This window comes from Genypterus blacodes, unplaced genomic scaffold (assembly GCF_046128005.1).
Source record: "Genypterus blacodes isolate CSIRO-AG114 ecotype Tasmania unplaced genomic scaffold, CSIRO-AGI_Gbla_v1 ptg000010l_1, whole genome shotgun sequence".
Classification (NCBI taxonomy): domain Eukaryota; kingdom Metazoa; phylum Chordata; class Actinopteri; order Ophidiiformes; family Ophidiidae; genus Genypterus; species Genypterus blacodes.
The window spans coordinates 642786-657365 of NW_027466824.1; the positions used below are offsets into that span (position 1 = coordinate 642786).

The 14580-nt window shown below is 46.8% G+C and overlaps 1 protein-coding gene across 1 annotated transcript; it reads right to left on the minus strand.

The window, feature by feature from the left end:
* Nucleotides 1-321: 321 nt before the first annotated feature.
* Nucleotides 322-11365, minus strand: zbtb18 (zinc finger and BTB domain containing 18). The gene is made up of 2 exons (XM_076158844.1): nucleotides 10916-11365; nucleotides 322-5487 (listed from the first exon to the last, which is right to left on the minus strand). The coding sequence occupies exon 2, from the start codon at nucleotides 5468-5470 to the stop codon at nucleotides 3770-3772; it is 1701 nt and encodes a 566-aa protein (XP_076014959.1). The 5' UTR covers nucleotides 5471-5487; nucleotides 10916-11365; the 3' UTR covers nucleotides 322-3769.
* Between the last annotated feature and the right edge of the window lie 3215 nt (nucleotides 11366-14580).

Here is a 14580-nt window from a genome sequence, read left to right on the forward strand (position 1 = left end):
GTGAAATTACAAATTGTGAACGTAGACACGATGCACAGCTTCATACACAACTGTGCTGAACACAAACACACACACAAAACACAAAACACAAACACAAAACACAACTTCCACCCACATGACAGGTCTCAAAAACCTCCCGCCTCTCAGGGAAATTTAATTGTGCGTGTGTGTGTGCGTGTGTGTATGCGTGTGTGTGTGTATGTGTGTGTGTGTGTGTGTGTGTATGTGTGTGTGTGTGTGTGTGTATTCTAAATCGTCCCTTAATACATTGATTGAACTGAGGCATCACAAGAAAAACAAAACACAACTTCACGCCGTGGCTGAATTTCAAGATTCTTATAATTTATTGCAGTTTGCACACAATTTAGAAATGTCAACAACAGCACACCAAAAAATTACAAAACTATAACACAATAAGAATTTACTCCCCTTGAGAAAGAAAAATAAACCCAACTATGATTGTCAAAGCTAAAAATGACTAAAATCTGGAGAAAAGAAAACACAACAGGGAAAAGAACTGAAAGAGGAAAACTCAAGGGTGAGCAAAGATCTCTGAATCCAAATCTGCTTGTTTCTCCCAGACAGTGATTGTCCTGTTTTCACATCAGACTGGCCCCTCCCCTTCCTTCCACGCCCCTCACCCGCTTCTATCTGCCCGTAAACTGTCTAGGACATTTCAACATTGTATTTTTTTTTTAATTTTTATTTTTTTTACACCTTGCACAAATCTCCCCTCCCCCCCTTTTTTGTTTTCAAGTAAGCACAGCGAAGATGGAGCCGTGTCGTCAGGCTGGTTAGTTCACAGCATCTTGAGCAGTTGACATCGCTCCCACAATTCCACACACTCGCGCCTCCAGCACACACACACACACACACACACACACACTCACACCTAGAAACAGCCCCGGACTACAGCAGTTTAAGGCGGTCAAGTACAACCAGAGGAACAGAACGGAGCAAATCAAATAAATAAAACAAGAAATAAAAACACCAGTAATGAGGAAAACAACAGCAGGATGGAGTGAGTCCATATGCGGAGACGCTGCCAGAGAAGAACGTTTAGAAAAATGAGATACGAGTCGACGCGGTGCAAACTGCCGCAATGTCACCCACACTGTTGAGCTGGCAAAGCCTGTGTGTGCCACCAGATGACAAGGCTGCACACACAACCCCCCACACACACACACACACACACACGTACCCCAGCCACCACATGCACATCAATGAGGACACACACACACACACACACACACCTCGGGGTTGATGCTGTAGGAGTGTCAGTAAAGGGAACGTGGAGTTTTTTCACTTTCAACATCAGAATCTCTACATCAAACATGGATTGTATTGACGCTTGGCCATAACTTTCGAAAATTAAAATCAGAAGAATTCAAAGGTCTAAAGTGAGAGGACCCTGGTGCGGCGCCGTCCCAATAACAACAGTCACATACAAAAACAGGAAACGGACTCTTCCGGGTCACGCCGTCAAACTATAAGACATCAGCTTCTGATCAATTCAATGAATTCACACGACATGATATTAAACAACAACGTCTCAATGCTATACAGTATCAAATACTTCCATAGCGCCGTCACATGGATTTGAATAAAGGCATCTTTTCAGCAAAATCTGATTTCATGTCATTTAGCTTAAAAAGGTGCATTCAGGCCAATTCTCTCCTTCCAAAGTAAGGATTAGGTTTTCAGTAGAACTCCCGACGCACAACACACACACACACACACACACACACACTCGTCTTACATTTCATACTGCTGTGTCCGACGCAGAGTTGGGCCCGGTCACCATAGCGGATCGACCCGACCCGGCCCGGCACCTCTCAACTCAACAAGACCCAACAATGTGGGGGAAAAAAAGACATCTGACCCTTGACCTTTCAGCAGGATTGATCCACGTCTGCCCGTCTCAAACCAGAGCCGACTCCAAACCGCACAACTGCACTCAGTCCGCCTGAAATAAGCGCAACCAGAGAGCAGAATTAATCAAGCGGCGGCCGGAACGCGTCTACGGGCGGGAGAGGACGGAGACAGAGATGGAAAATTTGGAACATGCATACAGCAGAGGACAAACTGAGCGCCTGAGGAGGAAGAAGTGCTGGGTGGACGAAGATCTTCAGTAGGTTAAATTGACTGGTAATAACCTAGCCACACACACACACACACACACACACACACACACACAGCAGAGAGATCAGTGCATATAGACACAGGCTTAAAATGCTTCATTTCGCTTCAACGTCCGACGGAAACACATTCAGTAACATTCTTCTACAGGAGCTCAGAGAGAAGAACTTCAGCTCTTCACTGTCAAACCTTCCCCCGACGCAAAAAACCCCACAACTTCAAAATAAGATAGAAGACAAAACAAAACAAAACAAAAAAAATCCAAATTTCATGCATTTTTTTATCCATAGCTGTGATAATAATATTGAGTTTTCTCCACAGAGCCACCTGCTCGTTGTATTCACACACAAAAGAATCAAACAAAACAAAAAGAGAAAAGAAGCCTGTTGTCAAAAAATTTGATCAATTACAAAGTGTACAGTAATACAGCAAAAATTCACATTTTATTTTTAAAATATACAGGTTTGGACATCATGCAACAACAGCAGGTCCCATTACAAAACGGTAAGAAAAAAAAAGAGAGAACAGGAATAATCATTAATTTAAAAAAAAAAAGAATAAATGATTAAAGTTTTAAAACTATAGCGTAACAATTTACAACAACCTTTAAATTAAATACCATTTTTTTTGACGAGATGTTTTCAAAAAGACGGCTAGCTAGTTTAAAAAAAAAAAAAAAAAAAAAAATCTATATGAACAATAATATTAATAGTGATATTATAGTAATTTGTCTTTTTCAGTTTTTAGAAAATACTTCAAATTGATTCGAAGTGAAAAAAGGAGGCTGTGCATTGCATGAGTGCCATCATCAGTCTGTCAGTCGGTCGGCTTTCCCCTTCACACACAAACACCAAAGAGCTTAACAAGAGAAGAAGAAGAGCGGGGAGCGACGCCTCGACACCTCCATGCCAGTGGGAAATCAAATGAACACACACACGCTCACACACACACACGCGCACACACGCACATGTCAGGTGAAACTTTTTACCCGAGTAGTGCAGTATCACACACACACACACACATACGCACGCACGCACGCAAGCACACACACACACGTCTTCAAAGGTATGTGTGTGATGTCTGGACTCACGGTGATCACAGTACCCGTTTAGTGTATTGTAATGCTTCTTCACTTCAGTGTGTTCAACCTGAACTCTTACGGCGGCGGCTTTGCTGTCTGCTGAGCTGGGACCCACGTGTCGGCCTGCACGGAGTGTGTGTGTGTGTCTGTGTGTGTGTGTATGTGTGTTTCTGAGGCCCAACACAACGTGGAAACGCTCACAAAAAAGGCAAGGCGTTCTCAGCGGGGCCCAGGATCTTAAGACGCAGTGAAGACCGCCGATCAGAGCTCGCAACAAAAATCAAGGTAAGAGAGATCAGAATCAAACAAAATGAGCCCACACCACGAAACAACTCAGTAGTAACATTTTCATGTGCTATTAAAGTGCAATTGAATGAGATTTGCGACAAACAAGAACATGACTCCTCTAAGCCCCCAGATCACACTGTACCACCTCCCTCTCTCTCTCTCTCTCTCTCTCTCTCTCTCTCTCTCCTCCTGCTCCTCTCTGCCCTCCATCTCTCTCTCTCTCTCTCTCTCTCTCCCTTCATCCATCCCTGTAGTCTGTGTCTACTTCCACAGTTCCTGTGAGCTATCCTCGATCGCCCAGTCCCTGACATTGGGCAGAGCCAGAGGTTCGCTCTTCACCGACAGCGAGTTGACCAGTTCACAGTGGAACTTGCGGATGTGTCGGTAGAGGTCCCCGGACTGCGTGAAGCGCCGCTCGCACCACTTGCAGGCGTGCGGCTTCTCACGAGTGTGCACCACTGCGTGGCGGCTGAGGTTGTGTGAGTATTGGAAGCTCTTGCCGCAGGTGGTGCAGGTGTACGGTTTCTCGCCGGAGTGCGTCCTCTCGTGCCGCTTCAGTGTGTACATGCAGGAGAAGGTCTTGCTGCAGATGGTGCAGGTGGGCACGTTGACGTCCCCGGCGGGCTTGGAGCGGATGCCCTCCTGCTCCCTGAAATGGGAGCTGAGGTGAAGCTGCAGGATGTGCGGGGAGGGGAAGACCTTGTTACACAGCGGGCACATGAAGATCTGGGTGTGAGGGGACGACAGCATGTTGGAGACGTACGGCAGCAGGGAGCTGTCTATGCTGGCCGCCTCGGCCTGGGCGCGCTCGTTCTCTCCGCCCATTATGTCCTCGTCATCCGCCGTGGCCGAGGCCTTCTCGTCGCGCTCCAGCTCGGAGGCCAGCGACGCCTCGCGCAGAGCCGACAGGTGAGCCTCCAGGCCCAGGCGGCGCTGGGCCGACAGAGGCCCTCCGACCCCGTGGTGGCTCAGGCCCCCGTTGGTGCTGGGCGCCGTAACCTTGGGGATGCCGCTGTGCTCCATCTCGTAGTCCCCGCCTCTCAGCTCCTCTTCCTCGTCCGAAGCCACGCCCCTCTCCACCTTCACCCTCACGGCCAAGGGGCTCTGTAGGCTATCTGGTGTAGCTGCGCCGCTGAAATATGACTGGTGGTGGTTACTGTGGTTGCTACTGGCAACTGGCTTGACAGACAGGTCCAGGACACAGTCGGCTGCATCTGTCGACACCCTCCTGCCCCTGTGCCCGCCACGAGAGTCCAGGGAGCGGTGTGACCTCTGCGACAGAGACCCGGTGGAGCTGCTGGGGCTGCCGGCCGGGGAAAGCAGCTTCCCTCCCTCCGCCGGTCCTTCGCCGCTCTGAGTCTCGGCCTCGCCGCGCCCCGGGCTGGCCGCGGCCACGGCCGGCGTCCCCGATCTATCTGCGGTGGGCAGCCTCAGCCACAGCGCTCCTCTTTCTGTCTTACCCCCGTCTTCCTCTTCGTCGCTGGGCAGCAGGTCGGCGGTAGCGGGCCGGCCCGTGGAGCCGTCTGAGAGACTGTCGGCCTTGTCGGAGCAACTGGAGCCTCCGTCCTCCTCCCTGCGCGTGCTGTCGGCCTCCGTGCTGGCCTTCTGTTTCAGCCGCTTCTTACACACCTTGACGATGTCGTACATGTGCAAGTAGCTGGCGGCGGCGAGCACGTCCTCCACGGGAAGGTCCTGGAACTTCAGCTTGCCTTCGTACATGAACTCCAGCAGCAGGGAGAAGGCCGGGGCCGTCACGATGTCGTTGTTGAGGTGCACCACGTCTCTCTTGTCCAGCTGGTCCTTGTAGAAGAGGTGGAAGTACATGCTGCAGGAGGCCAGCACGGCCCGGTGAGCACGGAACTGAGCATCGCCCACCAGCACCGTGGAGTCGCACAGGAAGCCCTGGTGCCGCTGCTCGCTCAGACACTGGAGTAAATGTCTGCTGTGGTCTGGGAACTCCATCCTGCCGTCCTCATAACCTGCAGGAGCACAGAGAGACGCAGCCCAGGTTAGAGACGCAGCTCGCTACTTTCACACACTCACACACTCATGTCAGCTTTTAAATTTGCAGCTATAACGGCTTCCTAACGTGCCGCTGTGCAGGTTTGATCAAGTGTTAGAGTTAGTGATGAAATGTTTGCTCTTATGAGGAGAAAGACACACGGAGAGAGAGAGAGAGAGAGAGAGAGAGAGAGAGGAAGAAAGAAACATCACGCTTTAAAGCTAAACGACTGAGGAAACACTTCTGTACCTCCGGGTCTGATTCTGTTAAAAGACACAGATTTTAAAGTCAATTTTGTTTAGGAAATTGTTACAAAATGAGGCCAGAAATATGGATTTTAAAAAGAGAGAGCGAACAGAGGCGAGAGTAAAAGATAGAAAAGCCGCAGAAACACAAGAAGGACGGGCGAGAGACGGGAAAACTGCAAGAAGGAGGAGAACATTTAAAAAAATGGTTACGTTTTGTTAAAAATCCCAGGCGAACACAAACGCAGCACACAGCAACACACACACACACACATATATATATCTATACTGTATATGTTTAACACAAGCTTGTAATTCCTTCAGACTGCTGCAGATCCACAGCCACCGGCTTCATCGCTCACACTCCATAATATTTAAAATAGTTGTAGTTATTTTTATGTTTCTGCAGGGTGTTCCATACGCAGGCCACCAGGAGGTCACGCTCACACACACGCATTTATTCTACATCAATTTCAAATCTAATTTCGATAAACAAAACGGGAAAAAAAGGAAAAAGGCAGCAAAACTAAAGATAATTAGGATTTAAATGTAATAAAGCCGTTTCCTTCTTATTAACCTTTTTTTTTACCAATACACAGAATTCATGGCGTGTAAACCACAAATACCTCTTCCTCCTCCTCCTCCTCCTCCTCCTCCTCCGTCTCTCTCTCTCTCTCTTCTCTCTACCTCTGTAACTCCTCTGCCTGCACTCCTGGATTGTCGTCGCTCCTACGCTGGTTATTTTTATTAACCCACTTTGGCCCTGGCCTGGCACAGCCCTTTTAGGTAACCGGCTTTCAGCTGCACACACACTGTCCTCACGTACACAACACACACACACACACACACACACACACACTTAGTACCAGCCTACCTACCAACCACCTCCACAGGCTAAGTCGAGCCGAGCAGAGGGACTGGCCAATTGAAAATAGCAGCGGTGGAGAGAGAGAAGCGGCTCGGACCTCCTTCAACCAGCCAGCATCGCCTCAGATAGATAGCAGAGACCAGATTAAAGGAGGAGAAGAAGACGCACAACTCTTATTAAGGCGCTTTAGAAAATATACTAAGAACGCCGCTTAGGTTTTACTGACATGATAATAGAAATAAACAACAGATCTGCTCTCTGCATCTGGAGAATAAGAGAGGAAGGAAAGAGAAAGATGACAAAGTCCCACCTGTTAACCAAGAGGATCTGTCCCGCTCTATACCGCTCTATACCGCTCTATACCCACTTAACCAAAGGAGTTAAATCCCCTCATTTGAATGAAACCACACCAAGAATGTCCGTGTGTGCGTGCGTGCGTGCGTGCGTGAGTGTTTTGTATGTGCGCCTGTGTTTAGTGTGTGTGTGTGTGTGTGCGCGCTCACCCACCGCCTCGCTCAGACTGTTTTTAATGAGGGGGCTTACGGGGACAAGGGTGTAACACCTCCCACCCCCCTCCTCTTCCTCACCCCCCCCGTCCAGCCAAACCCCTCTGTCACCTCCTCCCTCCACACACACACACACACACACTCACACACACTCCCAATCTGAATCTTGAGCAACAAAAAAAAGCCGGGCACATCGGCCTCCCAGTAGAATCTGCCCTCTTCCTCACCCCCACCTTCCACCACCTAGAAGAGAAGATTTACAATACAATCACTGTAAGTGCCCTGCTCGTCACAGCATCAATCCTAATCCTTAAAGATGGCTAAAAATAAAGACGGCAGCGGTGGCGGCGGGGACGGGCAAGCGGGCGGAGACCCGGGAGAGGCAGCAGCACGCCGTCACCCGGGGCCCGGGGCCGGGCCCGGCTCAGGCAGGAGGTCTGAGAGAGGAGCAGAGGGGCAGGGAGGGAGAGGGAGAGGCTGGGACGGCCGGGGAGGGAGGCTTACCCACATCTGATCCAGCTGACGGGGGCCATATGGCAGCTGCTAGCCAGATAAAGAGATTAAGACTAGGAGGGAGTGCGATTACAGCTGTCTAGCCAATTCAGGCAGCTCAAATCTGCAACTTCTAAATTAGTCTCCTCTACTCCAGCCGACAGCAGGAGGAAAAGGAGATAGAGGAGGAAATTGCCCGTGCTTTTAAGAAACGTTACAGATGAACACAACACAACACGATGAGGAAGAGGAGGAGGAGGAGGAAAATACTACACTCAGTTAATTTAGATAAAGTTCCTTATTTTAATGCTGCGACAGGAAATTAAATATTTTTGTATCTTAATATTAATCTATAAATCTGATAGAATTATATTTTTTCCTGTTATTATGATAAAATAACTTTTTAATTCAGACTTAAATGAATCTCTTCAGCTGATCATTCAATTAATAACACTTTGGCTCTGTTAAATCTACATTTGTTGAATTGATTTCCCGGGGAATTCGTCTTCCTGGTGATTTCTTCTTAACACACAAACGCAAAAAAAAAACAAAATGCTGAGTTTTAATGCAGCCCTGAAGACTACAAGCTAAAAAACCCAACACAGCATTCCCGGGCTGCAATTACCCCCCAGACAGACAGCAACAACTCCACTCCACTGCTGAGCAACCAGCAGCTCCACGCAACACACACACCGGCTCCACACACACCGGCTCCACACACACCGGCTCCACACACACACCGACTCCACACCCACAAAACAAAACAAAACAAAATACCTGCTTTAGCTACCACAGATTCTTGCTCTGTTCGCCCTCACACACACACACACAGAGACAGGGACCACAACACACACACACGCACAGAAACACACACTCAGAAACGATACCTGCAGCAGTATGCATCAACTTGATTAACTCCACTGTAGCAGAATAGCTGGGCTCAGGCTGGGAAGGGCTGTGTATCTCCCTCTCTCTCTCTCTCTCTCTCTTTCTTTCTCTTTCCTTTCCTTGCTCTCTCTCTCTCTCTGAATCAATGAGTGGGTAGAAGAGGAGAGGAGAGAAGAAGAGCGAGGCAGGCAAAAAAAACACACGCTGCTCAAACTGCGAGGGACAGATGCAAAGTGGAGGAGATGTTGGAGGGGGAACGAGATACCACCTCCCTCCTCCTCTTCCTCCTCCTCCTAACTGGCGCTGATCGGCAGCCACAAACACACACACACACACGCACAGAGGGAACACACACACATACGCACACACAGCACTAACTCTCCCAGGCTGCCGCTGAGGCTCACAATAAAGGACTGAGGAGGGGTGGAGGCGGTGGAGGGACGGAGGAGGAGGAGGAGGAGGAGGAGGAGGAGGTGGGGTGGATGGCAGCCTGTCAGCTGCTCTGACATCATCCTCAGATGGAGATGCTACCTCCAGCTGTGCTCTTTCTACAGCCATATGCTGCCTCCTCTACACTCCTGCCACCAGACTCCTCTTTCATTCTACCAACACCACGCAACTTTGTCTCTGTCTCTCCCTTTACCCCCCTTTTTCTCACTCTGGGAGGAAAAAAGGGGCGACTAAATGCAGCTGGATGCTGATGGGGTTTTCTGGGAATTAAAAAAAGGAAGCATTTGCAAACCAAAACGTAAAAACCCCAGCGACAAGAGAATTCAAAGTTGGCAAATATGTAGCGTGGAAACTTCATCTCACCTTGCTCTCCACCTTTCCCTTGTGTTTTAGGATTCTACCACCAGCCCAGGAGTGTGTGTCACCCCCACCCCCCCCCCTCTCTTTCTCTGTGTCTATGTCGCTCTCTCCTTCCAGTAACTATAAACAAAGACCAACACAGCACATTTGCAACTGACAGAAGCATGCAGCTGATATTGTTTTCCACTTCTTCACGGTTCAGCGGTGTTGCCTTGTCTCGCATTCATTCATTCGTCCATTCATTCACTCATCCACCCATCCATCGCCCCCGGACACGGACCCTGAAGGCAACTGACAGGAGCGAGGAAACAATGAGAACAAACCCTGCAGAACCTGATGAGCGTAGCTCCTGAACGCACCATAAACCGGAGAGAAACGTTTGATAGCAGCGTCATTTCGCTTTCGTTTCGTGTCAATCATTCATACATTCAAATTCATGTTTCAGACTCCGTGAAAAACAAAGAACAGCCCCCAAAACTTAAGCAATAATGTTTAAAATAATAAACACAAATATCACAACAAATTACCCCGACACAAAATGATCACCTGATGATGTAACAACACTATAAAACGGAAATTGTAACAATTAGTATTAGAGTAATAATCAGCTTATCATTGCTTGTTGTGTTCTCGGAGTACCGTGGTCGTTACGGCAGCCTTATATTGAGCAGCTGTCAGTAACATGTGTGTGTATACAACATTTACACGCCAAATAAGGGAGATTATTTTATAGATATTTAGATAGTTTCTGTCCAGTGAAGCGAGTTTGAATACAATTTAACTTGAAGCAGTTGACGCGCTCTTTCGTTAAAATAACTTCGGTAAAATACCTAAAACTTTAACTTCACGGACTCTTTATGACACGTTCACGTACATCGGAAAGACTAAATAATCCTATTTAAACTTTAAGTAACTTCACTCCAGCAATCCGTCTTTTGGCATCTTTCCTTACATCGCTAGTTCGGTAAATTCCGTCAAATTACATTTTACAACATTAATGCGCTGTTTTAATTTCTATTTATTTGTTATCCTTATTCAATAATGTGACACCGACATTTTTATCCCAACATATTGGCTGAGTTAGTTAAGAATATGATCTCAAACTTCATCTGAAGCCGTTAACAGTAACAGTTTAAAGCTTTATCCTGCAGGGAAATTAGCATTAAACTCCGCGTAAACCTCGCAGCTTACAGGTTGTAGGGTCACAACCAGAGCAAATAAAAACACTATTTAATCTCTTACAGCACGAATAACACACCGAGAGGCAAACACACACACACACATACACACGCGCTTCCTCACACACACACTCACACGCTCTCACACACACTGACCCACACAGCTAGCTGTAGCCCGATCGTAGCTAACAAAAGTGCCGAGGACAGGCTACAATATTGAGCGATTTCCAGTTGTCCGAAGGCCGCGGTGCTATGACAACAGCTGCCGAACCGGCACGGAGAGAGAGCTAACATGGCAACTGTATGTGTGTGGAGACAACAGAGTCATGCTAAGGCAGGTTTAGCTACTTTTTCCCCTCCTAACCCACCCCGAGCCTCCTTTCATCGGACTCCTGTAGGAGAGAGAGGTAGCACTTACAGACAAACACGCTCCGACGGCTGCTCGGCTCCCTCCGTCAAATCCTCCCGTTTCCTTCCGAGACTAAACTAGATTGACTTTAGACTAATTTCCATAACAAGCTGCCGCGGCGAGCAGGCGGAGGGACGGGGAGTCTAGCGCTTTGCGGCGGCCAGATGTTTCCGAGCTGTTGCTGCTCAACTCGGGCTGGGAAGGAGGCGAGTTGACTGGCACGGCGCGGAAGCCAATGGAGCCGGCGAGCTGGAAAGTGAAGGCAAATTGGAAGCGGCCCTCCAACACTGGAGAGGGAGGGATATGTCTTCTTCTTTTCGGCGTAGGTTGACACCAGGCAACAACAACAGCAGCACACACGGAGAAGGCAGGCGAGAAGAAGCTGGGCCAACCCAACTGGTTCTGCGAGTCACTGAGGCGGACTGGCGCAGCGGAGAGCGAGTGGAGCGACGCGGTGCGCCCTGGGTACTGTAGTCCGGGAGGCGCGGGGGGGGGGGAGGCGCGGGGGGGAGGCGGGGCCGGAGCCGGGAGCAGGTGCACCACCTTGACCTAAGAACACCCCGATGGTTTACGAGCGAGGGGGAGATGGGAACCGGATAGCAACATTCCTTCCATCTAAACAAAGAAAGGTCCAGTGAACAGGTGCAGCACCAGGTACAGCCACTGTGGCCGCTTAGTAACAAACCAGATTCATTAGTAACACTCGGATCATTACTGGAATTAAATATAGATGTAACCTGATTTTCACCAGTCAGTGTTAACACGGTGGTGTTGACTAGTTAGGTAGTAGTGCTGATAGTTAAATAGTTATCACGGTCCAAAGTTCACTGACAGGTCATCGGAAATGTTCATCCAACACCACAGGAGCCACTTTGCTTCTTCTTCTTGCTGGTGATGTTGACAGTAACATTTTATTTCCTACTGTTTTCCCAAAAACAAGTTGATACCGCATTTGAAGCCCACTTTGTTCCCTTTCATTGGAATAGAGTTTTCCTGATTTCTTGGCACTATAAATTCATTAAATAGGGTTTTATTATTTTGAGACATAAATATTGTAGTGCAGTAATGCACTTTTCATCCTTCAAATGAAACATATATCAGTGATAATGATTATTATTTTTGATATTATTTCAATAAAAACCGCAGGTAACTCTAGAAGAGTGTCTCCATTTTCTTCAGTACTGTTTCCAGTGTGTGATTGTCTGTCAGCTTGTGAATCAAAGCTCTGAGTGGAAAATGCACGCTCGCATTGACAAGTCAGGCAGTGGACATGCAGTAAACGTGGCTGCATTATAGTTTGCTTTTGGTTATTTTTGGTAAGAAAGGAAGGAATTTATGTTTTAGCTGATTTACTAAACATATTTTAAGATAAATTGGATGAACATTCACAGAATTTAAAGCTACCTTAAGTCTTAAAGTGTAGAATAATCTAAAATGTAGTAACGTAGGCACAGCAGTGTGAGGATACAAAGAGGGGAGTGTAGGCTGCCGATGACAACGGTGCTCTAAGTCTCAGGATCTCCCCGATAGGTTCAACAAGTTGTTTTGTGGATGCACTGACAGCTGAGTGCTTATTTAAATAGCTGCACTGATTTAATAATGGTGTTTTATTTAGCGCCGTAATGATGTTCAAGAAGACAGTTTGTCTGCCGCCTCATAAGATTATAGCCAATGGAAGTCAAGTTTATTTTGTATACACCAATATCACATCCAACGTCTCAAAGGACTTTACACTACAACACTACACTACAACAAACGCTTCTCGACCAGCCCAAAGCTCTCCAGGAAGAAGAGCAAAAATGCTTATCTATCCACCCGTGTTTGACGATTCAGACGGCTCTCCAGAACCACCAAAGCGAAACATGTTAATCTGGCTGTAGCATGTTTTAAATATAAACAAATCTCCACTGCAGCAGATAAAAGAGATGTTTAACTCTGCCCCTCCAGTATCTCTCTGATGTGGGTCACTGGGACACACTCCTTAAAAAACCTGTATCAAATGTCCGTCAGGGGAGCCTTGACATGAAAATGTTCAGGCAGCTACGCTTGCCTAAGTGAGTCGATGGGCCATTTGCATCTCCTAAAACTGCCCCAGTAAACTAATTGGCGTTACTAATAGATGGCAGGATAAACTGCAGCCCTGTATGGTAATGAATTCACACGATCCGGTGTCATAGCTGAAGGACTTGTTAGAATGCAAATGAAGGATGACCCTGTTGCGTGTCTATCAATTTGGGGATGCACGTTTACAAATGAATGACACACAATGAGCCCTTTGTTTGTGCAATAAGACACGACAAACTAAAACTGAATGTAACGTCTTTTAAAAATAATGTTTACTGCTTTCAGAGTGCAGAGAGACATGATGTGTACTCACTAGCTTTAAGCGTGTATAGGTTAGTCTAAAGCAGGAGAGAAAGATACACTTCAGATGTCATGATTGCATGAAATGTTTTTCGTCTGTGTACGCTGGCCTGTTTGTGTGCATTTGCATGTGTTTGTGAACGTCTCAAGAGAATCCTGTGTAATGTTCTAAACTTCTCTCACCACTCCTCTCTTCCCCGCTCTGATCCACATATTGTTTTGCATCAAACAAATGCCAGAATATAGTGTGTGTGTGTGTGTGTGTGTGTGTGTGTGTGTTTGTGTGTGCCGGCTTGATGGTTGAAATCATCTCACAACCCAGAGACAAAGCAGGGAAGGTAGAAAAAGATCATTGTAATGAGCTGTGGGTTAAATCTACATCATTTTTGTTTAGGCTTTGCTCTCTTAACTTCACACTGATAAGAATTATATACATATATGAATATATTATATATATCAATAAGCCTTTAGCCATGATGTTCTTCTTCTTTTAATACATTATATCTTATTTATAATATTTTCATTTAAAATCATCAGTAAAGTAACTTGTACAGACGTGTACATATAGAGTTTATTGCCAGAATTGTTATATTCCTGTGAACTGTGGCATCATTCAATGTATCAACTGTTCCATCGGTCATGATGTCATTAGGAACTATGACATATTGAATGATATCAGTATGGGGAACTGGCAAGTTTGGAGGTGATTGGAAGAATGGTCTCATTGTATTGACACACACACACACACACACACACACACACACACACACACACACACACACACACACACACACACGCTTCAAATACTAAAGAGAGATGAGATATATATGTTATTTATTTATTTTATTTGAATGCTCTGGCCCCTACAGCAGGTATAGGAAATGGCTGTGTGGATAAATGGATGGAAGTAGCGGAATTAATTTCACATTTTACAATCCAGCATTGTATTTAGCTGGATTTCTACATTTTGCCTCTGGAGGTCACTGCAGATCCCATGTTGTCATGCTTCTCTCTCTCCCTTTCGCTCTCTCTCTCTCTCTCCCTCTCCATCTCTCTCTCTCTCTCTCTCTCTCTCTCTCTCTCTCTCTCTCTCTCTCTCTCTCTCTCTCTCTCTCTCTCTCTAGTGTAAAATGACAGATTTGTTTCTCGCATTTTGTTTTGCATTTTGTACACTTCCATGACTTACAGGTTACACCGTTGTGCTGCTCAACTCTTTCTGTATCTTGTTTGTACAAATTGTCAACAGCTACAGACAAATGCTTACATCCACATCAATATGCCTTTCAGCAACTTACATAAAATATGTGGTC